At 40.7% G+C, this 24,495-nt stretch overlaps 3 protein-coding genes across 3 annotated transcripts in view; 2 read left to right on the forward strand and 1 right to left on the reverse strand.

Annotated features, from left to right (window-relative positions):
- Window positions 1-495: 495 nt before the first annotated feature.
- smyd4 (SET and MYND domain containing 4) lies at window positions 496-6,534 on the reverse strand. The gene is made up of 10 exons (XM_070843644.1): window positions 6,362-6,534; window positions 5,927-6,071; window positions 5,345-5,434; window positions 3,343-4,345; window positions 2,731-2,982; window positions 2,451-2,653; window positions 2,182-2,323; window positions 1,971-2,087; window positions 843-966; window positions 496-706 (listed from the first exon to the last, which is right to left on the reverse strand). Exons 1-10 carry the CDS (start codon window positions 6,496-6,498, stop codon window positions 583-585), a joined length of 2,337 nt encoding a protein of 778 aa, XP_070699745.1. The 5' UTR covers window positions 6,499-6,534; the 3' UTR covers window positions 496-582.
- Window positions 6,535-7,036: 502 nt separating this feature from the next.
- LOC139213553 (replication protein A 70 kDa DNA-binding subunit-like) overlaps window positions 7,037-24,495 on the forward strand; it is a 38,304-nt gene continuing 20,845 nt past the window's right edge. Inside the window, exons 1-10 of the mRNA XM_070844283.1 lie at window positions 7,037-7,142; window positions 7,655-7,702; window positions 8,139-8,217; window positions 8,374-8,482; window positions 8,955-9,046; window positions 9,138-9,236; window positions 17,102-17,366; window positions 19,319-19,421; window positions 19,545-19,613; window positions 22,074-22,266. Coding sequence (XP_070700384.1) covers window positions 7,110-7,142; window positions 7,655-7,702; window positions 8,139-8,217; window positions 8,374-8,482; window positions 8,955-9,046; window positions 9,138-9,236; window positions 17,102-17,366; window positions 19,319-19,421; window positions 19,545-19,613; window positions 22,074-22,266 — 1,090 coding nt within the window. The 5' untranslated portion in view covers window positions 7,037-7,109. The remainder of the gene's footprint in view (window positions 7,143-7,654; window positions 7,703-8,138; window positions 8,218-8,373; window positions 8,483-8,954; window positions 9,047-9,137; window positions 9,237-17,101; window positions 17,367-19,318; window positions 19,422-19,544; window positions 19,614-22,073; window positions 22,267-24,495) is intronic.
- Window positions 11,959-24,495, forward strand: part of smg6 (SMG6 nonsense mediated mRNA decay factor) — a 208,532-nt gene continuing 195,995 nt past the window's right edge. Inside the window, exon 1 of the mRNA XM_070844280.1 lies at window positions 11,959-11,963. The gene's annotated coding sequence lies outside the window, so the exon portion shown is untranslated. The remainder of the gene's footprint in view (window positions 11,964-24,495) is intronic.

The following is a 24,495-nucleotide window of genomic DNA, read 5'->3' on the forward strand; positions in this document are numbered from 1 at the left end:
AGTAAGCATTACATCCTGCTTTCCAGCCATCCAAGCATGAAATTGAATTTGTCAGTGGAAAAGTGCTGCCACCTAAAGGTCAGAAGGCTACCTATACGTCTATGTAGTAGATGAGGGTATTTGCAGATGTTATAGACTGATTAAATTGCTACAGTCAAACCTTTCTTGACAGCAGTCGTGAAAAACAACACACATTTGTTCAGTTTGATTTAGAAAAGGACATGTAACCTGTGAGTACCTTGTGGATAAGTTGCCTCACAGTGCAAGACTTCCACTGAAGCATGAAATTGAAATTATTGATGGATACATTCTGACACCAAGAGGTCAGAGAGCCACAATCAACTGCATGTATACCTGTGGCCATTTGGTAGCTGTGAAGACACGCGTGCTGCTACTAAAACAGTATATGCACGTACTGTATATCAATATAAAAGCGCCTGTTCTCACAGAGGTGCTCAGAAACAGTAATATATTAAAAGCACACAAGGCCCACAATTAAAAAAGATCACAGATTTTAATCAGTTTTCAGCGTTCAAAATAGTAGCTATACATAATTTTTTTTTCTGTTGTGTATGTGTAAGACTACCCTCGTAGACAGTCCTCCATAGCTTGCAGCTCCTGTAGATCATGACAGTGAGGGCCACAGTGAAGGCTGAGGAGATGTCTGACCTTGGGTATGACAGAGAGGGCCGCGCCTCTGGCACCACTAGGAGAGGAAAGAGAGGAAAGACACTGAGGTGTTATTTCTACCAATAAATCATAAGATAATAGAAATCAGTAGTACAGTTAGTATTAGTTGCATGCCCTGAGAATTTACCTCACTGTTTAAACAACTTACTCACCCATTGAAGTGCAGCTGAGCTAATTTAAAGAGCTGTCGGCCCAGTTCAATACTGTCTTCTCCGTACTGGGAGCTAATAGCGACGGCACTTCGCTCCAGATGGGAGGCTGCCTTATTCCAGTCACCTACAGGAACAGCAGAAGAGAAACGGAGAGCGATAAGAGGACTGCTAAATCATGACTAAGTAGAGCTAAAGGTCAGACTGATTTATCTGACACCCCTGGGTGTCTGAGAATTCTGTGCTTCGTTTCTTGGCTTTAGCTGCATATCTGAAATTAAACATGTTACTATAAAGCACTTAAGCTAATGATCACACCTAGATGTGTCACCACTGTTCTTGTTCAGTGGCTGTTACTACGTTATTACGACTGCCACATAACGAAAGTGTCAGGATGGTTATTTCTGACCTTTAAATAAGTTCCTCCACTGCTGCAGTGTTGATAATGTCAATAATGGTTTTTCTTATGTCTATTAAATGGCACATAAAGTTAACGCTGTTTCTCCATACTGTTTGTACATTTTGATTACAGTTTATGTTTATGTTACTGAGAAACCACTTCTATCAATGGTACATTGGTTTAAAAGTGAATCATTTCATCCTTAATCTTTAATTAATAATTAAGGAAGAAATGGCATAGTTTTTCTATTCTGAAGTCGTTAAAATGATAAAATTATTTTAGTATCAATTTTGGACACTTTCAAATGAATGAAAATACAGTCACAGTAAACCCATGGTAACAATACTTCTCATCTTTATTTATACATAAATATATATATAGTTGTGTTTACAGTATGATTTTAAATAAGCCTGAATGACATTCATCAGATGTCTTGTTTGTGTTTGTATGAGCCATGTGGTCATGGTGATATAAATTCTGCTTTCGCCCTTGAAATTTAGTGATATATATATATACACAATTAATGTGTAGTAATGTACTGGCGTGATAATGGTGGTGAACCCACTAAGTTTTCTCGTGTTTTTTTAAACGTCTGCAATGGTTTTTGAAACACCGCAAGGAGAGAGATGCACTTTTTCCATTAATGGACACGTAAAAAACCTTTGGGTGGGTTTGTTAGTGGAATTTATTAACCAGATACGCAAATTTTCCTATATTGCTATTGTTCTCACCCATTGTGGCATATGCTCTGGCCATGGCATCTGCCAGCTCCCCCTGTAGAGGGTGTGTCTCTGCCAGGATCAGTCCAGACTGACTCTGGGTCCTTCTCAACTGTCGCAGAGCCTCATCTAGGGGGGGGGGCACAAGAATAACATGGTGATGTAACAAAGACCTTCTGAACAAATGTCAATGATACATCACTGCACACTGTATCACAGCCACCTGGTCTCTCTCTCTCCATGAGGTTCACAGCAATCTCCAGGTCGGCCCTGATCTCCTGCAGCTTGTGGCTCACTTCAGATGAAGACATACTATGACCACAGGATGAACACATCAGTCCTATTCCTCTGTCCCCACTGCTCTTCTGAAAATCATATCAAGTGTCTCAAAAGTCAACAGTCGTAAGGTAAATCTCAAAAGAGGAAAGAGGAATCATAAAAAACTACAATTAATCACGTATAACTGTAACAAAAACACTAACGAACACCTACTTTGAGAGATTCTTTGCACTTGCCACACAGGAGTCCAGACTCATGTGGACTGCCTCCCCAACCCGACCCCTGCTGTGTGCCCTTGGTACGATCCTCCTGCTCCTCCTTCTGCTGAGTGCAGGCCTCACACTGACACAGGAAGTAGTACTGTTCCTGCAGGAGACGCTGGCGTTCTTGGGTTGCCATCCTACTGCTATGAGGACCTGGGGGAGGGAGGGCAGAGTTTGATGATAGCACAAGTTATAACTCACAAGATGAAAAAAATGACACATTTTCTTACCATAGCAGTGCAGGATCTCTTGTCCAGGATTGATAACTTTAGCTGCTCTGACAGTAGCAGTGACTCCGCCAGCTGTTCTGTACTCTGCTACACTCTCACTGCAGTCTGCAGACAGATCTGAACCACTGGTTCCAGTGCTGAACACCAGGCTGGTGTTGGGACAGCAAGAGTGATTCAGAAGGCTAAGAGTTGGGAAGATTGCAGTAGCGATGCGCATTTCCTTGCTGGACTGCACCGGCGAGTTTGCTGCTCCTGTGAGAGGCAAGAGCTGGAAAGTTAAGTCCATTGGGTGACTCAGGAACAGTCACGCACTTACTGACAAAGCAATAATGTTTCTATCATGGATTGTACAACAATATAACCATGAATACAAGGACAGTAGAGCTTAATCAACTTGTTAATAACTATTCATCTATACCAATTTGGATAAATAGTTAAATATTTGAGCAAAAATTAGTTGGTTCTAATTTCTCAACTGTCAGTGTTTGTGATTTTGTATATTAAAGTGAATACCTTTGACTTTTGCACTCTTAGTTACACACAACAAACAATCTGAATATGTCAAATTGTGCTCTTGGAACTTGAGATTGCCATTTTGTGTAATTCTCTGACCTGTATCTTGCAGCATGAGGATTGCCTGGGCATTACACCTCAGCTGCAGGATGTGCCTCAGAGCTGCACTTCCCAGCAGCCACTGCTCCCCATTCCCATCTGCGGTACCTTCCTCCTCATCTGGCGACTGGCTGTTTGCCGCTGAGGGTCTGCAGAGGTCCGAAGATGCAGATGGAGGCCCTGCCCGGCTGAGCTTTTGGTAGAGTGTTGCTATGGTAACCGCACACAGGAAACGCAGCTCAGGGCTGTGGCGGTTCAGGTGGTGCAGGAGGTGAAAGACATTCAGGTACGAGTTGCTGTAGTGTGAAGCATGACATGGATGGGAATCACTGGACTCTCTGTTTAGATCACTGAGCTTGGACTTTGTGTGCTTGTCTCTGATTGGATCCCTGGCCTTTTGGATGTCTTTTAACCCCGCCTTGAGTGCGACCCTAAGCGCGAGGTGTGACATCACACCCATCACCATCAGATCTGCTCCCAGTGGACACTCCCAGCGGTGATGTTCATCCCAAGCGTCTCGCTGGCAGGATGCTGAACAGTATCGGCTGTAACTACACCCCTCACACGGCACGGGACACAGTGTTTCAGTCAAACATCTGTGACAGCGCCGGTGCTCCGTTCCAAACAACACTCCTCTCCCTCCGTCCTGCCTTCCTCCCTTCCCCGTCACCTCACCTATCCCTGGTATAAGGACACAGCAGTATGGCTCGTCATTAAGAATCACCTCTCCAGCTGCTATTCCCTCTGCAGCCACCAGGTGTCGACCTTTCTCTGGGCTGAAGCTAACAGCCGCTTGAGGACAAACCCCAAAAGAGAGAGGTCCAAAAGATGACCTTTTTACTCTGTCTAGACCTTTGTGATTCTTTGAGGCAGGATTTTCCTCTTTAGCCTTTAGCTCCACAGAGAGGTGGTTTAAGCACTGTGTGCGACGGCCCTCTAGTTTGTGCAAAAGATGAGAAGGATAGTCGTTCTCCAGAGCTTTGTCGATGTCATCAAGGGATTCCTGAGAGGGGAAAAAAAAGAAACCACAACAAAACTCAAGACTTTGAGCAAAATATGAAGGTCACAGACATTTTAAAACTTATCTAAGTCAGTATTTTAGCATTAAAATGTTGGGCTAAAAGTCTCGTGATGTGTACGGATCTAAACCTGAACCAGGAGATGCTGACCTGAGAAGACTGAGAGAGGAATATTTAAGTAATTTCTATGGGACAGTAAGAGAGGTGTGGCTATTTTGGCATAAGTGGTGACAGGAGCTTCATCACTGGACATAAAATGATCACTTAACTGATTTTGACTGCACATTAAAATTCATCTGTAGGGTCATTTATCTCTAGACAAGCAGCAATAACAGCCATTAAAGAACCCGGGAATGTGTCTGATATGCCTTGTTAGAGTCAAAGAAATTGAATAGTCAAATGAGGTGGAGTTAATTAGCCAATCATTAGGCCAATACACTTCAAATAAGACATCATACAAGATGAACCCCGAATACCAGAAGAAAATGGATCCCTCAATGATTATAGTATCTCTCAAGGAAAAAGCTCCTGAAGTGAAAATGGGCTAAATGACAGAGGTAAATATGTCCTTTGGATGATGGCTGCCTCCTGACCACATGTCTGCAGACAGATAGGAGTCAGAGCTAAATGTCTGTCCCCCAGTATATAACAGGGATTATATATTTCCTTTGAATCCTGAGACATTATCATAAAGTCACTTATTATGTTTTCTTGCAAATCTCCTAGTATTTGTGTAGACTTAAGTTTAAACAGCATGTTAGCATGTGTGGACACTGTCTACAGATAATTAAAAAAAGCTGATCACTTTTCCTTGCCAGACACCTGCAGTCAAGTGTTGTTCAAAAAGACACAATCTGTTAAACACCTACAGGCGTGTTTCCAGTCAACAAATAAGCGTCAGAACTGTTTTAAACAGGTTTTTAATGATACGACAAATATGACACTACCTCATTATTTAATTGTTGAAAACGGCGCCAACTCACCCGGTAGTGCTGCAGATGGTAGAGCGCAGCGGAGCGGTTGGCATAGCACAGAGACAGCTGCTCCGAACTTTGGGGAGCACAGCATACGCCCTGTCATGACAGGAGACAGAGAAGCTGGATGCTGATGCATACTAATTGGGGCTGAGTAAAATGCCATGTTTAAGGCGTACTGCTATATAATCCTGAATGCAGTTTTACACCACTGCTCTCAAAATACAAACAATTTATATTTACAGTCAAATTGGACTTCAAACCAGTTTACTAAAGATATTATCTTTAGTAAACTGGTTCGAAGTCCAATAATATATTTTTACAATTTATACAACTGTATTATTTTTTACTATCACTACATTACTTATCATGTTCAGCCACCTTCTACAGATCCAATCAACTAAAAAATATAAGAATATAATACATAAGAATATACTTAAGAGGTAAAATATAAATAAATAAAAAGGTCAGATACAAATCATACATTAATCAAAAGTTTGCTGGCATTTTGATTGAAATGGTAGATTTAACATAACCCAGTGTTTCATTATAGTGTCATTGAATTGTATACTTCCTGGTTGATTCATTCACCTGGGAGTAGTGCAGAGCAGCTGTAGTGTAGTCTCTGGTCTTGAAGCTAGAGTTGCCCCTCTCCCTGCATGTGGCTGCTTGCTCTGTGTCCTTCTGAACAGAGAATCCTGCAGAAGTCGACTGCAGGAAGTCCACATCATCTTGGCTGTGAAATAGACAGAGACTATTAGAAACAACAGAGAAACCTTCGCTATGATCAACAACTAAATCAGTGCCTCTGTGTTCAGCATGTTCCCCAGCAGCAGAAAAGTTGGGGATTATTGTGTACTGCATTGAATACAGCATGCAGAGGTGAGACAAGTGGTCCGATCAAAAGCAATGCAATGTCCCCACGTGCGGGTTTTACATGGACCTTTGTATAGATAATAAATATGACTGATCACAGATGCTGGAGAGCCACAAGCATGCAACTACAGACGTAAGCTAGCTACTCACGTTGCCAGAGTTAGCGCCGATTTAAAAACATCATCTATTTCAAGCTGGGATGTAAAATGATCCTTTAACTCGGGGTCGAGTCCGGACCATTTCTGTGCGACGTGCTCTTGCCACTGGACACACGGAAGATCCATCATGAACTACAGCTGGACCACATGGGCACCCGAGGACGGCTTCAGGGTCTGTTTTCAGTCTGTTTCACTTCAGCAGTGAGGAGACGACTGTCAAGAGCAAATGGATTACAACGCAGTTTCCGATGCAACCTCCAAAAAAAAAAAAAAAACATGTAAACACATCTCTGTCAAAGGAAACCCCAGTGGGATTTATCTCTATAGTGCACTGTCATTAAGCTTAAAGCATCTTAACACTTTCTTTTCTCAAATGTCTGTGGATGAGTGTAACAAATCCACAATTGTTCACATCCCATTTAGCTTTAGTTTCATATTTCACGTTATGAATATGGTGTCTTTACCATAGACGGCATAAAATATCACATAAATAAATTTATACACATAATACAATGTAAATAACAATCAAATGTAAATCTCGAGGAATATTAATTGATTTATTTTGAAGGGCATAATTGTGTCACATCCGGTGTACTCTAAGTGACGTTGCCATGACGTACATTTTGCACTCGTGAAAGTATCGTTTGTCTCGCAACTCTCGCGGTAACTCGAGTACCTTTAACTTGGCGACGCCAGAGGCTGGAGTCTGCTGCCTTTAGGTGCCACTTCACCCAAAAGACATGAGTTTACAACTCACAGAAGGGGCAGTCGAAGTGAGCATAAATGTTATTGTAACCGAACTACGTTTTTTGTTTTGTCTTGTCTTGCCTTTTTGTCTTGAGGCTGGTATTGCGTACAGGTGCTGCTAGCTGCGTCTATTAGCACTAAGCTAATGTTATATACACACGATTTACATGTCACAGCTGTACCTGCAGCACCATTTATATCTGAGATTGTTTTAGACTTCTTCTCTTTTAACAAAGGTTTGATTCTAAGTTTGTGTGTTAATGTGGTGAAATAACCGTAGACTTGCTTCATCAGTTATGTGGTGTGGCCACTTCGTAACATTGTTGGGTCTAGACAATTGATGTCAACAACATGACTGCCTGACATAGACCTAGTTCTGTTTACTCTGAGATACTTTCCTGCTAGGGGCGTTAGAAAATCACTTCAGTAATCTCCAGTTAATGTTAACTGTAACTTTGCATTAGCAGCAGGGTAATGTGATGGGACAGGATGGGGCCAGGCAGTGGATACTAACAAGTCCATGTGTGTTATTGTCTAGGCCCTGTATGAAGGCTCGGAGGTGAACGATCCCGTGCTGCAGCTGCTGGTGAGTAAATTGAAGGAGTCCAGCTCCTCTGTCACAGATTAGGTAACTGCATATATGATGCTGATGGGATGTTGTACATTTCGATTGAGTAAGTAGTTATGGATAAAATATCGTTATGGAGTTTCCATGGAGTCTATTTTTAAGATATCCTCTCCAGACTTGCTATAAAGCATACAACAATAATCTGCACAGAATAAAATGTTCTGTTTGTTTGTGATGGGCTGTCCACATTGTTGTCCCTCCATTAAAAAAATTACAGAATCCACAAATATGTAAATATGTTGATATGTGTTGTCTCCTACATCTGCCCATTCTCAGTATATGTGGACTGGAAGTTTTCACATCCCACTTGTGTAAAATGTAAAGATTTTCAATGAATGTGAAAACAACCTCTGTTGTTTTGCTTCTAAATCCTCTTTTCCTCTGTGTTTAACAGAACATCCGCAAGGTCGGTAACATCTCTGGTCCACCCAGGTTCCGCCTCAAGATGAGTGATGGTCAGCACTATTTGGCTGGTGAGTATCATGCAGGAGTAATATCATACATTATAAAATACTAAAGTAGTGCAGGAAAATTTGTACGTCAAGTACCAGTGATAGATAAATCTGTTGAATCATGTTTTCTAAGGTGTACGTAAATACATTTGAGTATGTATGTTTTTGTGTATGTAGCCTTCCTGCTGGCCACACAGTTAAACCACCTACCACAAGAGGACCTCCTGGAACCTAACTGTGTGTGCAAGGTGAAAAAGACCACCGTCAGCACATTGTCAGATGGCAGGTGTGTGTTTTTATGCCTCTGTAGTGGCGAAAGTCGTGGTTGGAGGCATTATGTTTTTGGGTTGTTTGTTTGTCCGTCCCATTCTCGTGAACGCAATATCTCAGGAATGCCTTGAGGGAATTTCTTTTAGGTTACAGTGACCTCACAAAAAATGGTTTTGGCCATGACTCAAGAATTCTCTAATTATGACAACATTTCACAGAAATATCTTAGGATTAATAAAGTTATGACATATGTCTAAAAGGCCACAGGTCAGCTTCAGTGTGACAAACGTGTGTCTTTTCACTCTTCAACGCCATAACTCAGGAACAGGACGAGGAGAGATTGTGATCATATTTCATTTTTGGTGTGATACTTAATTGGTGACAGATATTGATGTAAGCTACAACTTGATTGTTGGGCGGAGGTATACAACCGCGAGCTTGCTTCCTCCCCCCTCCCCATTTAACGTTATTGTTGCCTTGTGTTCCAGGCGTGTGGTGATTGTATTGGACATGGAGATATTGCAATCGGCTGAGGTAGCTGGAGGGATGATTGGAAATCCCATTCAATACAATACAGATGGTATGGTTCCTTTAAGATTAACATGCAATGAAGATAGAAAAAGCAATCAACAGCTCCCGTAGGTCCCTTATGATGTTTGTACAACTTGCAGGTAGCACATCATCTCCACAGAAATCAGCCCCAAGTGCCTCTGTTTCATCATCCCCTCCATCTGCTGCAGTACCTGGACCCTCCTATAAGAACAACAGCAGTGAGTGTCATGTCAAAACTTTCTTTTGTGTCATTTTATGCTTCTGTTTGAATAATTATCTTGTCCTCTCAGTCATAACACATAACTGGTGTCACAATCTTGTGACAATAATTAATGCCATGAAAATGATAAACATGCTGTTTTATTCATTCAGTAATCACAGAGTCTCTGAAATATTTTTACTTGCTGGTTCTTCTGGTCACTTGTATGGCAGAAGCAGCTTTTTGGTTGTTACCTTCTCATTCTCAGTAAGAGTTACTAAAGACAAATGGGATTAGTGTTAAGCAGCATCTTATTTTGCAGTGTCAGTGGACACCCCTACTAATTATTAAGTTCATGGCTAACAGGTGTATACAGTAAAGCACATGTCCATGGAATCTCCATTGACAAACATTTAGAATTTAGAGTGGGTCGCAAAGGGTACAGTAACTTTTAACATGGCACTGTCATAAGATGCCACATTTGCCAAAAGTAAGTTCATTACGTTTCTGCCTCGGTCAAATGCCATTACTTATGAAGTAGGAGCAACAACAGCTCAGCAACAATGTGGTAGACCACACAAACTCAGAGTGCGGACGAGTGCTAAAGTGCGTTCTATGTAAATAGCACCTTTCATCTATCCAAATGGTCTCTAGAAATAACATCAGCGCATTAACTGTGCGCCAGGAGCTTCATGAAATGGGTTTCCATGGCTAAACGGCTTCACGCAAGCATCACATCACCATGTGCAATGCCAAGCGGAAATGTGTTCTTTGGAGTGATAAATCCAGCTTCACTATCTGGTCTGATGGTTAAAACAAATTTGGTGTGGAGCAATGTTTCACGACCCTGGTTCTGGGCGCACACTACCCTGCATTGTTATAGTTTGTTTTTTTGGGGTTTTTTTTCCTGGCAGAAAAGTGCTTTGTTTCTGTGACAGCACATCACCACTCTGATCACTGCTGCATGCTGTTGAATGATAGACTAACATTGTCCCTTTGCTTTTTTTGAACTTTTGTAGCCATTTGTTTGACATTGCTTTTTCACTATGACCACCAACCAGACTTTGTATGGATGAGCTTAATAATGGTAATGTCTTGTCAACGTTCAATCTGACAGCCAATGTGGGTGTGTGACACGATCTGTGAGAAACGACAAGAAAAGGCCCTGGTGCCGACACCACAAAAGTTATCTTAACTGAAAAGTTCAGAGATTTTCAAATAGAAGCGCTTGGAGCGGCTGTGCCAAAAATGCAGAGCACACTGAAAGCTATCTCCTCATTGGGGACAAATTTGGAAAAAAAACGTCTAAAACATGCAGAGCAGGGGGCCCTCAGGATCTCGGTTGGGAAACGTGAGTGTGGAGGAACTCGATTGGCCTGCGCAGAGCCCCGACTTCAACCCTTTTGAACACCTATGGGAGGAAGTAGAATGCCTTCTGTGAGCTAGGCCTTCTCCTGACATCAGTGCCTGACCACACAAATGGTCTAAATTACCACACAGGCCAAAATCTTGTGGAAAGTCTTCCAAGAAGATTGGTGGCTGTTGTAAATGCAATGTAGTGTCCAGCTCCATATTAATGCCCCTGGTTTTAGAATTGGATGTTCAACAAACAAATATAGGTAATGGTCAGGTGTCCACCAATGGCACGTGAGACTGAGATATCTGAATAAATCTTTTTTTAACGTAATAAAACAATGCAACAAAGCATATTATGTATCACATAGATTAATATTAATTTGCTATGCAGATTATAGTCATGCAATACCTCACTAACAAACTTTATTTAGAAAAGGTGGATATACTGAGCATTAGGCCTTTGCTCAACCTTAATACAGTCTTGTCAACTAAAAGTCAATTTACTGTTGTTCTGCAGTCATGCTGGAGTGGAGAGAAATGTAGCACCTATGGAGGACCACACCATATTGATGAATTATAATATGAAGTCAGGGAAAGGAGTATGGATCATTTTCAAGTAGTAACTAATTCGGCGCCATTTTAGACATTGTAAAATGTTAGCTGCTCAGATAGATGATAAATCATTGGTGCTTTATTTTAAGCAACCATATGTCTGTCAGAGGTCATTCTTTAGTCTCAAAAGTTAACAGCAACCTAATGTTTTGTTAATGATTTACACTAGTCATTATCTGGTGTGTTGCACTGTGGTTAGCATTGGACAGTAGTTTCAGAATAACAGGAAATTCTGAGAGTGGGCTAAATTGTTTTAAGTCTGGGCCAAGACAGACAAGACACACAAACCCTCATCTGACCAACAGAGGGAGCCATGTACCCTTTGAAGGCTGCTGATGAATGATTTGCAGTCCTCTCACTGGGTTTTCTCTTCAATACTGTTGTTCTGCAGCCATAATTTGGGACCAACAGAGTCTTCTGTTGTTCAGTTTTCAGTCTCATTTACCACACCACACTTTAACCAGAACACCATGGACTCAAAAGTAAATCCTGGGTTAAGAACATCATGAAAGGGGATCGAAAGCCACATGGTGGTTTTTAACCAGTTGCAGGTTGCCTCAGGAAATACCACAATTAATGGAAGACTGCAGTTCCTCTTCGTGCACTTTGATCATGTTTACTGCTCACCTATCAGAGCAGAAAACAAATGTTATTGCCCACTGGCCACTGTGGCTGGTGGAAGTCCATTACTCTCACCTTTCACTGTTTTACCATCAGCCAGATTTTTATAAGAAAATAGGACCCTTAAATGGTGGTTGGATTTCTGCCAAAAAGGCTGGTGCCATGTATCATGCCCAAAGTAGCCAGTTTTATTGGATGATATTTTATTAGCTTAGCCTTTGTTTCACTCAGCTGTTTTATACCACCAACTGCTCTCAGCATCAACATTGATTTTGTTTTGTGTCAGAAACATACCCAATAGTCCTCCTCAGTGGAGGATGTAGGCATGTGGGTGGATAATGAGTGCTTGGTATATATTGTGTGTTTGTGCATGTGTAGGTGTGTGTCTGTATGTGTGTGTTGTGACTGAGGGAGCTTGTGTGGGCCGATGGCTCCTCCAGTTCATGGCTTCATGAATATTGTGTTGTGGACTGAATCCCCTTGCAGCGCTGCACAGACGGAGAGAGAGGGAGAAAGTCAACTAATTTGACTCAGCAAAGATGAGGCTCTGCATTAAGTAGTTCATCAGACTCTTTACTGGTTGTATCCTTTGAATCATGGTACCTCGGAGATCCCGCAAGATACAGAAAACCTGCTGCTCTATTTAATTGTCTTGGTGATGAATTGGTCCTGCGTTCATCGTTTGAGTGGGGAAAAAAAGCTTTATTTATAAAGTCTGAAAGTATTTTCTCTCACTGAATGAAGCCAAGTTTTTGATTACTTTTCAATACTCTTGTAAAGTTTTAGTTGGGTGAAAAATTTGTGTCCCTTCACACGATTGCTAAATACCCCAAATGAAGTGTTTCTAATGAGCTATAGGCAGTGTAATGACTACGGAGGCTGCTGTTTTATTCAAGGGTCTGGTTTCAAGCTACTGAAGACTTTACAGTCCTTGAGAAACATACTCAATCCCTGGGTGCTTCCATTAGGCTGACGTGGCTCCTTGCCTCTTTCACTTGCCTTTCTTCCTCGTGTTTTGACTCCTCCCAATGGGAAAGTGAGCAAGTGCTAGATCTTGGGGAGACGCTAGGAAGGGACGCACAGCCAGGGGAATTGTATTTGCAGGACATACTCACTTACTCCAGCGTCATTTTCACAAGATGGCTACTACTTAAGCACAGCATCTCAGCATTTCCATTATGTGCAGAAATGAAAGGATGTTTTAAACAACTCCAATAGCAATTATAGATCTACTACTCCATCAGTGCAACACCAAATGACGTTTGTTTATTACAGAAAGAAAAAATCTGTAATTGGTCTGTGAAAGAATACAGGCGGAATGAGTTCGTCATATTCAGGTTCAGGCTGGATATCACAGGACTAATAACGTTAATTGTGCAGCTGTTAATTTTTCCTGAATAAGCCAAGATACACTTGGCAGAAAAGAAGAAGAGGAAAAAGATGAGACAAGACTTTGGCTGATTCATTAATGAGTCAGATTAAAAACACATCTAATCATTTTTATTTCCTGGATAAGCATGAATAACATAGCTGCCACTGCTAATGTTATTTGCTTGTATTGGTAGATTGTTCAATCAATAGTATTGATAAGATATTCCTTTATTAGTCCCACGACAGGGACATTTACAGTGTCACAGCAGACACAGGGAGATATAAAAGAATATCTACATTTACGGTAGAGGAAGTTTAAAAAATAGTAATATAGTAATACAAGTATATAGTGTAGTGTACAAGTGGGAGCTAATACAAAGTATTGCACATTGTGGGGTGAGGTGAAGAGATGAATAAATATATTGCACAGTAGGTGTACATTATAGTGCTGTTATTGTCACTTTTGGTGCAGTGTGGGCCAGTGGGAGAAGTGCTGGTTGAAAAATCTGACAGCTGCCGGAAGGAAGGACCTGCGATATCACTCCTTCACACACTTAGGGTGGAGGAGTCTGTCGCTGAAGGAGCTCTCCAGTGCTGTCAGTGTGTCCTTCATGGGGTGGGAGTGGTTCTGTCTCATGGATGATGGCTTTGCCATCATCATCATCATCCCCTCTCCCACCATCTCCATTGGGTCGAGGGGGCAACCCAGGACAGAGCTGGCCTTCTTGATGAGCTTGTCCAGTCTCTTCCTGTTCACACCTGCGATGCTGCTCCCCCAGCAGACCACTCCATATAAGATAACTTATGCCACAACAGTCATAGAAGGTCTTGAGCAGTGCCCATTGCAATCATGCAATAATATTACAATATTGCTGTTCTTCAGCAGTCCAGTATCCCGCTCCTTTACTGTCCGATCAGATCAGCTGACCAATCAGAGCAGATTCTGATTGAAATGGTGTTGCTGTCCAGTAAAAAACGTCCACATAGGATACACACGTGGTTCCTCATTCTTTATCTTCTCAGAGACACATTTAAGCATTGGACCATCCTTGATGATGGCAGACCATAATCAATTTCCAGGTCACGGTTCCAGAAACAGAGGAAGGGAGGAAATGTAATGAGCTGAATGGAAAGCACCCCCTATCAGCTCCAGGCATTCTGTTCTGTTTGAACCCCGACCTTTGACATCCTTGGAGTTGGAGGATGTGGTCAGAGAACTTTTTTCCTCTGTCAGCAGAGTTTCAAGAAAAAATGTAAATGTTTTAAGCATTTAATATTGTTTCAGCAAGCTTCGTAAGATCTGCCAGTCACGAGTGGCATTGTACTGTCTTAATTAAAAATACATCAAAATTGGAGCCGCAGTTCTGAAATATAAAAAAAAAAAAAAACTTCTGCAGTAGGCGGACAGTCAAAGGTCATGACACAGTAGTCATCGACGTTCTATGTTTCTATTTAAATATTCAGCAATAGCTGTCCTTGAAATGGACTACATTCAAACTGCTTCGCAGATGATATTTAAATTCCAAAAAGAGATCTGCACTCGCTGAAGTGCAGTTAAAAAAAATATTCATTATTCATCACTAACCATTCTCTGCAGGTTTCCTTTATCCTCTCAACCCCCCCCACCCCACCCCCTCACTCACACACTTTTACACACTCTTTCTTATTCACTTTCTCTATTTATAGCTTTTTTTCTTGTCTATATATTCTTTTTTCCCCTCTTCCTACAGTATCCTCACCACCAAGCACTCTTTACAAACAGGAGCTGTTGAATACGTTACCGACATACATATTAGGACTCTGTAGTGATCTTAATCACAAAAAATGAGGATCCTCGATAAACCTTTTATGCACCAGTCTTTGCCATGTTCCTCATCCTCACCTATCATCTTCCCTTCTCTTCTTATGCTACCAGCTCCTTCCCTCTACCACTCCATCCGGATAGCGTGCATATGAATATTGATGTTAATTACCCCTCGCCTGAAAATAGCTGTTCAATCTGTGATTTCCCCAAGGAATTTACACACACGTGCACGCACACACACAACCGCACACACCTGCAAAGGAGGGTATCATACAGGCATGTGTTTGTTGTGCTCCTGAGCAGGAGCTTAAATCAGGGGAGTGGTCTCTGTGGAATTGCATCTTTTTATCCCTGACAATTCTTTCCTCAAATTCTGTTGCTCAATATGGCACATCATTCGTGCCAAAATGAGGCATTGCATAAAATATATTTTGACAACAGCCAACTATGTAGCCTGAGTCACTGTTGATGGGGCTGATGCTACTTATTAGTGGGAGGTGAGATAACATCTTGTGATTATGTGGGCTGGTCCGGACTGTTCAAGTTTTCTGGCATTGTCCTTTGGAAAAAAAAAAAAAAAAAAGATAAAAGCTGAACAGTTGTTTTAAAGACAAAGTGAACTTATTCTTGACTTTTTTTGTAGTTTTTGTGTCTTATCTATGTATTAGAGATTAGGCCTGAGTTGAATAAGTACACACCTCACCTAGATAGAAATAACATCAGCATTTGACAATAAAAATTCAACCTTTTAGAGGCCAAAGTACACATGCACAATTTAAGTATTACACAATATAATTATCGATTATTAGAGGCATCTGTGAGAAAATACCTATAACCATAGACACCCTTCCGTTGTTGATGTATTTATGTACTGTACAGCTTGTTTAAACTGATCATGTTTCCTTTTAAGATAAGAGCAATACCCACTAAACTATATATAAGCTGAATATAAAATGGTCATTACGCATGAACGTAGTTAAGAGACTAGTATTTACAGGTTCTGTCTGTTGTCTTGCCCCCAAGACTGATAACTGATAACTAATCCTAATTATTCTTTTTCCTATGACTGAAAGGCACAAGCACAGTAATTATGAAATTAATAATTGATTGGCAGTCTTACCCAAGAAGAAAAACACAGTTTCATTAATTGGCACAAACTGATGTTAACGGAGAATTGAGGAACTCTTCAGAGAGATCTGCAGGGAGAGTTTAACTTTCTCAGGCATGTTATCATTTTGGCAGCTGCTCATATGATCAGATAACAGTGCTAACATTAATGGTGAAATATTTGGGCTGGGTGTTTAATTAAGTTTGTCTGCCTAATGGAAAACTGGTAGGTGTTCTACCAGTTGCATCAGTATCAGCACCTCAAATTGTCTACAACAACTACAGTTATGGATAACTTTGGCATGTACGTGAGGTAATAAGTATGTGTATAAATGAACATAATTCGTCCGGACATTAAAGTGAACCACACTGATTCACTTTTCAGACTGCTACACCCAAGGTGTAAGAAAAGGCACTGCCGCAGGTTCTTTGTTCTGACGGCAGTCAGCGGCATATTATGTAACACTGCTGCGGTCTCTGTCACCATCACCCACCACATACAACACTCACGACATCACAGCTACTCTGTCTCAGGCTATATATCCTATTTATTCCTTTAATACTGTAAAACTATCCTGTGAATTTAGTGCTTACATCGTGCGCAGTCCAATCTCTTACTATGTCTGTAAAATATATTATATACGTTTTATATTCTAAACTGTTCACACCATATGTGTAATCATAGTGCTTTAATAAGGAAATTTGCTCGATGTGGGATCAATAAAGTTTATTTTACAGATCAAAGTCTGTTTGCAGATCTGGAGCAGCATGAGTGCATATATTAAAAAAAACAAAAAAAAAACCTTTTGCTGCTCAAGAGGGGCTGTGTGGGGTCTGATAGATCGCCTCAAGTGATGTCACCTGAGTCAGCATCTGTTGGGTCTGAAAAAAAAAAATGGAGGTGTAGAGTTGTAAAGAACTGGTAGGTTTTGTAACCAGGATGATGGAATACTCAATTATTAAATTTCATGTAACATTAGTGTTATATTATTGTATCTCGCTTTGTTTGCCAGGAGCCTTTTCTCCTCCACGAGGCCGTGGAAGAGGTTTTGTGGGAGAGTCACCGATGAAAGCTTCGCCCTCAAAGTTTTCACCCATGAAAGCTTCGCCCTCGAAGTTTTCACCCATGAAAGCTTCGCCCTCGAAGTTTTCGCCCACGAAGTTTTCGCCCGCAAAGTTTTCACCTACGAAGTTTTCACCCATGAAGGCTGCCAGCTCTTCTCAAGATTCTTCAACAAATGTGATTCCTATTGCTAAACTCAACCCCTACCAAAGCAAGTAAGTTTATGTGTGTCTGTTGTATGTCTGCATGTGCCTGCTCTCATGCACATTACATGTATGGGCTCCTTAAAAGAATTTAAAGAAGACTTAAATTCTTTAATGGATAGTTTCAACTGAACCTGACTTCTATGTATTCCTCCCAAATTCCAAGCAAAAGCTTTACTGTATACATCCATGCTTTCACTTTGACCCCCCCCCCCCTTCTGCTCATTCATCAGCTAAACTATTTCCTCTCATGCTGTGACTCGACTTCCCTGTTTGCTGCCATTTCTGAGTGGCACTTTGGGGCATGTTTGGAAGAGTGTGTGTGCTTGTGTGCGTGAGCATTCATTTTCTGTATCAATGCATGTGGCTGTGTGGATTTGTGCGTGTGCATGTTAGTCAGCCCATCTGCATGGAAATGAAATGAAATGACCGATCTTGCCTCAGAAATGAACACTTTAGCGGCAGGTATTGCCGGATCTCTTTTGGTCTGCCGCTGAGGTTTTGATTCTGTTATTTGGCCTGGTGGGGATTTGGCCAGCCTCGTTTTTACCCCTCTTCCCTCCCTCTCACAATTTCTTCACCTCCTCCAGGGTTCCATTTTACTTCTGTTTTTTTTCTCCACACGTGTCTTATCGTTTCATTTGGCTTAAGTCTCTGTGTCTGACCTTAAAATTGGCCACAAAAAGACAAGAGGAGAGTATAGCAAGATGTAGTTCTCCAGATTGGAGTAAAGGTACCCCGTCAACTCTGTCTCCATGTTTGGGCTCTGATAACATATCCCTGTTCGAAATTGCAAGCTGTAAAGATAACTGTGCCTCTAGGTGTTGTAATAAACTGATGACTGTTCTAACTTTGAAGTTGTGGAGTACCTACAGTGAGTAAAACAGATGACTTCAGCAGCTGTTCTTCTGTGTATGTTTGTGTGAAATGAAAAGTGCGGGTGTGTGCCTGTTCGTCTGTGTGCGGCACAAAGTGTTACATACAGTAGATTATATAGGCATGCTGTACATGTGCACGTGGTCTTTTATGGTCGGTAGTGTGGCTTTCCCATCCCATTCTCCTGGTGTTAAGTAATAGCATCTCGAGCAGACTATAATTGGCTTTTGGCTGCCATAAACCTTGGTGTAGCAGTCTTATCCATACTGAGCAGGGAATGGGGTTCACTCTGGGCCAGCAGCTGCTCTCATGATAGAGGATTTAATTGCAGGCAAAGTTATGGTATGAATATCCTCCACTGCACAATTATCAACGCAGTCATAAAGCTCACTGCTGCATAAACTGCCTAGCTTGGCTGGCTGTTGTTAAAAACAGAACAAGAAGCACATTTTAAATGCATCCAGGAGTTGGCAGATGTACAACACCTAGTTCACTCTTTGAAAAGAAAGTTGCTGGATGCTTTTTTTTTTTTTTTTTTTTTTTTTTTTTTTTTCTGTTCATGGAACTTTAAAAAGTCTGAGAAGACACTCATCCAATTTCCTTGGGAATTGTTCTTTTGCACAGTTGTGTTTCACATTGGTGACTGATGTGAGCTGAGTTGGAATGCTCATTAACAAAAAAAGGAAGCTTTTTGAAGCATCTCTGCAGCATTCTTTACTGCTTGTACTGACCTTTAGACTGCAGTTGTTCTACTTATACATAACTGTTGTCCAAAAAACATTCTCATGATTATTTTCTTAGCAAAGGAAATACATTAAGTGTTCCGTATGCATTCACGTCCACGAAGTCTGTTGATGGATATATTAAAAAAAATTAAAACATGATGGAAGGCATTTGTGTACATTTCAAGAAATACATTTGCAAAGCTTAGATTTTTGCTATTGGGCATATTTTGATTGAGGTATTCTTAAGTGTGAAATATTGGGACAATTTATTTATTTTATTATATCTTGTCATTTAGATAATTTTGTTGACATACACTTTGTAAGTTCTGATTCGTTATATGTCCACTGTGTGTAAATCAATAGGTGGACTGTCAGAGCCCGAGTCACCAACAAGTCCAGTATCCGCAACTGGAGTAACTCTAGAGGAGAGGGCAAGCTCTTCTCCTTTGAAATATTGGATGAGAGTGTGAGTACAGGCCTGAATATCTGTCTTTTTACGTGCATGCATGTCAACACATGTCACACATGGCTGTTTTCCATTTTATCCTTAAAACGAAATGTTGTTTAATGGAAATGTGTTGGTCAACAGGGAGAAATCAAGATCACAGCCTTCAACAAGGAAGTGGACAGGTTTTTCTCTCTAGTGGAGCAAGGCAAGGTGAGCAGATCCCACTCACCCATATCCATCCTCTCTTGAAGTGATAAGAGCTTCTTGCAAACTTTACTTAAAAACCATAACTTTTGTTCACATCACACACATAGCTTATTGTACCGCAAGGAAATGTTTGTACTTCAGAATGAGTTTCCAAATGTGTTTTCCATTTAATTTTGATGACGTTGACTGAATATCCACTTGACTATAGACAGCCAATATCTTAACACTATAAAAGATTCATAGACTACTTGCAGTGTAAGCCTCAGTCTCAGATATCCATTTTATATGCACGTAACACTTCAAACAAATGTATCATTGGTAAAATAGTTCCTGATAAACCCCTCTGCAAAATCCTCTCTTGCCCGCAGGATTTCTGGCCACTGAATTAGGCGGAGGCAAGTATCAGAGGATTTGTGGAAGGGATTTTGAAGTCATATTTTACTGAAATATAAACAGTATGTTTGAGACATATTGAGCATATTGAAGCGGAGAGTGTGCTGCTTAGAACAGTGTGAGAACCTGTCAAATCTGATGTGTTTTTATTGTTTTGCTGTCGTTTTAAGTGTCTGGTTGTGTGCATTGTTGTTGTCATCTGCATGGCTGTTTTGCAGGCTGTGTTCTCCATGGAGAATGATTTTCTAATGTTTCTCTACTGGCATCAGTAACGCAGAGAGATTATGATTTTATTTCATAATTGAAGTACTCCTGTTAAAGGATAGGCGAGGATATATTCAAGTCTATTGTCAACAACTTATGGGTCACTGTAATCACTCCTCTCCATACTGACAGAGAAATGATCTCTCCGTGGTGACTGCAATGGAGGAAATGGGGTAAAAAGTCTTTGTTCTGTGCAAAAATTCATTCTAAAATTTGGCCACAGTGAATGTGAAGCTTCAGCGGTCTGAGTTAGCCCAATTAAGTCACTGTCTTCATCCTGGTAGTCGTATATAGGTTTACTGCCAGTGTTGTGCCTTGGCATTGTATTTGTCAGCATGTATGAGCCGTGGCTCAGTTAGGAGATGATGAGGAGAAAACGAGTCCCATTCTGAAAATTAATTAAGAATGTACCTTCTCTATTTGAAATGCTGAAGCTTCATATTAGCTTTGGCTGAGCTTCTCATACATTTTTGCGTCGAACGAGGCCACTGGATTCTGTCATGGCCCAAGAGGATCTCCTCTAGGCAAGGAGGACCACTCACAGCTGCCAATAACACTGTGTATATGGGCATATGAATATTGAATTCAGATTGACTTGAAAAATTTCAGATCTATCCATAAAGTTTTTCTTTTTACATTTATAATATAGTCACACAAAAATTATATCCAGGCATTATGAATGAAATGTTCCCACAATAACTGGTATCAAAGAATCTAACATTTGTTAATAGGATAATTTTTCCACCAGCAGGCCGTGATTCAAGAACTCTGACCTTGCTGGAGCAATTCAAAAGTATATAGAGTAGGTTCCTTTAATGTAATTATGAATAATAAGGAATAATTCCTATGCGTCACCCTAAAATGAAACCTATGAGCTCAGTTTTTCCGCATGGGAGGTCAAATATTGTAACATTTCCAACATTGAATTCTAGAGAGAGGTCTTTAACAACCAGGGGACTCAGGGACTGGCTGAAAGAATAAACAACATACTATTGTTTATGTAAAAGAGACACGTGGTCTTATCAGTGTGTGTTGTTTGTGTGAAAATGGGTGGCCCTCAGTCTGAACACCCAGAACATGCCCTTTGCATGTTCCTGTATACCTACGCAATTACAGACAGGTTAACACATGTTAAAGCTCATGTTCAACTCAGTCTGGCCCACAGAGCTTAATAACTCAATTAACCCCGGCCATCATTTCACTAGTCACACGGGCTCAGGTATCAGCCAACGGCAGTGACTCCCAACACAGGCCCAGATCCAATTTGTGCCCTCTGCCCTCCAAAGATAAATAAAGGAATGAATCTGTCTTCCCTTCGTGATCTGAGTATTGACAGAACAGTGAGTGGGTGTGACTGGCTCAGAGCGGCCAGAATGCTTATCACATTAGTTTCATGCTCCTATCTCTGTGTGGGGTAAATCAGAGAAGAGAAGAGAAGACAAACTCAGAGAGAGAGAGGATATTGGAGAGTTGGGAGAGTAAATGAAGACGTGTGCCTTGCATATTGAGTTTAAATTGTGCTGTTTAGCAGACTCGCTCTCAGCTGCTTCTTATTTTCTGGTGAATTAGAGAAGTGATGGGGCTGATATGACACCACATCTTAGTTGGACCTGAAGGTCTTTCCACTCTTATTAAGAGGTTTTGGTGGAACAGAAGCTGTATTGTAATAATAATTTCCCTTGCAGGATCAATGAAGTGGTTGCCCAATTCGATCAGCCATAGTTGCTTCAAATTCACAGGAAATAACCAGTCTGATTAGGTCTAATTTTATAATGCCAGTACACCTTGCTCTCCCATTCTCTGTAGGTGTACTACATCACTAAGGCTACACTGAAGGTGGCCAACAAACAGTACACTGCAGTGAAGAACGACTATGAGATGACCCTTCACGCTCATTCATCCATAATACCATGCGATGACGGTCAGGGCATCCCCACATTGCACTGTGACTTTGTGCCCATCGCAGAACTGGAGAACAGAGACGCAGACGCCATCGTTGGTAAGAGAAAAAAGTGAATTTATTATGTGTTCATTTAATCATACCATTTAATCGATAAAAGACCAACTTAAGTGAGTGAGCAGGAAGAGCTTTAGTGCCAAGGACAGTAAAAAAAAAAAGATGAAGACAAAGCCTCACAGAGTTGGAATACATATCACAAGCTCAATTTTTGCAATCAGGACTCAAAAACATTAGTACTTCTCTGATTCAGATAGGTATGTGTCAAACCAATCAGCAATCTGTGTCGAGGGCTCACATAATAACATGGCCCACTCCCTCTCCAAACTTTGTGAACAACCACTGAAATGAGGTGTTAAAGATAGAAAATGAATTGTGACTCAGAGAGAGTGTGGCATATGTTTTTTGCAAAAAAACATCCATCAGATATTGATTTTTGTTGATAGTTGAGAGATTTTACCACATTCCTGAATGGCTGGCATGTACAATACATCTATTTTGAAAAGCAGTAGCAAGGACCAACAGCTCAGGGAGCGATGCATTAGTCCAGTCAGGCGAAGACAAGGTTTATGTTGTAGTCTGTGTGAAGAAAAGAGCTGTCAATAAACTTTTGCGATACACCTTACTTGGATGTCTCTGTGAAGAACAGCATTGGCTAGAACACATTTGGCCTCATGCAAGAACATTTTTGCGTTTCTATCCTAAACCTTTCATAATTTTTCCTCTGAATTTTCTTAACGGTACAAAATTGCTGGTTTCACCCTGATGAATGCAAAGATGTATGCATACGGGACATTTTTGAAATTTAAGTCCCAAAAATGCAACCAAGGAGTAAAAGAAAAACAAAAAACTGTGGAGCTTCAAGCCCTGCTTTTGGAAATCATCAGATAACAAGTTCAGCCAAGTCAGCAGTGGTCTTAGATGACCTGTTAACCATTAAATATTAATGGCATATACAGCTGTCAATAACATGTAATCAGAGCAGCGCTGTACTGTGACAGAAATAAAGGGCAAATTAGTTAACAGTCAGTGACTAATATGAAAGGTGGTCATGTGACAGTCAGGGAGATATTAGATGAAATAATATCATAGCAGGTAATGTTGCAGGAATATACTTGACAGCTACCTGCGTAACAACCCTAAGGCAGCTGTGGGAGTATTATCCAACAATTAGTATATAAGTATATGCCTCAAATTTTCAAAATCTAAAAAGCCCGGCAGCCATGATGATATGATTATGTACAGTTTATTCCTTTGGCATTAAGTTTGTCTCGTTTTTTTTATTTTAGTTCATTCAATATTCTTTTCAAACTCCAAATTCATTCAGATTGAGGCATTAAGGATTTCAGGTCCAATTATGTTATTTTCCCTATGTGGTGACAGTCAGGCTTTCTGTAGATGACTTAGGTTAGTTGCTGCCAGTATTGGAACACTTTGGGTTATCAGCTTGATCATTTCTAACTGCTCAATCAACCGAGACAATTACATGTTATAGATATTAAAAAATAGACAGGCATGTGCCAGTCAGTCATGTACCAGGTGTCCTGGAAGAATACATTATGACAGGGTCAGAGGCAAGGTTAATTCAGGCATATAGTAAAGTAAGGAGAGATAAAAAAGGATAATGCTCATTCCACTGTTGTAATGAGGGTAAGTTGCGGTTCCTGCCCTCTATGCCTGACAGGAATGTCTTATCTCTGCGACAGGTAAATTGGGATGGTCCAAATGTAGATTGGGGTTGGAATCAGTGATTCAACAAGGTGCTCTGGGCAATCTGCTCAGTATTATTAGTGAGATGATGCACAGGCATGACAGTGATGTTTCTGTCATTGTGGCAATGAGGATGTAATTTTTAAAAGCTCCTCTTGGTCTGTATGCACGTTTTAAGGGCGAGTATCAAGTTTTCAGTAGTGTGGATTCATTATTATTATTATTATTATTATTATTTTGGTATCTCTTCTTGAACTATGTTTTTCTACCAAACCTTTAGACATAATTTAACATTCAACCTCTGTTGGTAAATGAAAGCAAATACAGGAGGCCATATAAGAATTTCACTCAGCATTAATAAGACAGGAATAAGACAGAACTATCTCATCCTAGAATAAATAAACAAGATTACAAATATGACCAGACATCCGGTACTGGGCGATCAATCACAATTCAGTCTATTATAAGAAAACAAGTTGACTAGGTGCTGTAAAACATTTAATAGAGGAATAAGTATCACAGTTACAGTGAAATTTAAAATGCAAGTTCACACTAAATCTG

Source organism: Pempheris klunzingeri, chromosome 14 (genome assembly GCF_042242105.1).
Source record: "Pempheris klunzingeri isolate RE-2024b chromosome 14, fPemKlu1.hap1, whole genome shotgun sequence".
Lineage (NCBI taxonomy): Eukaryota > Metazoa > Chordata > Actinopteri > Acropomatiformes > Pempheridae > Pempheris > Pempheris klunzingeri.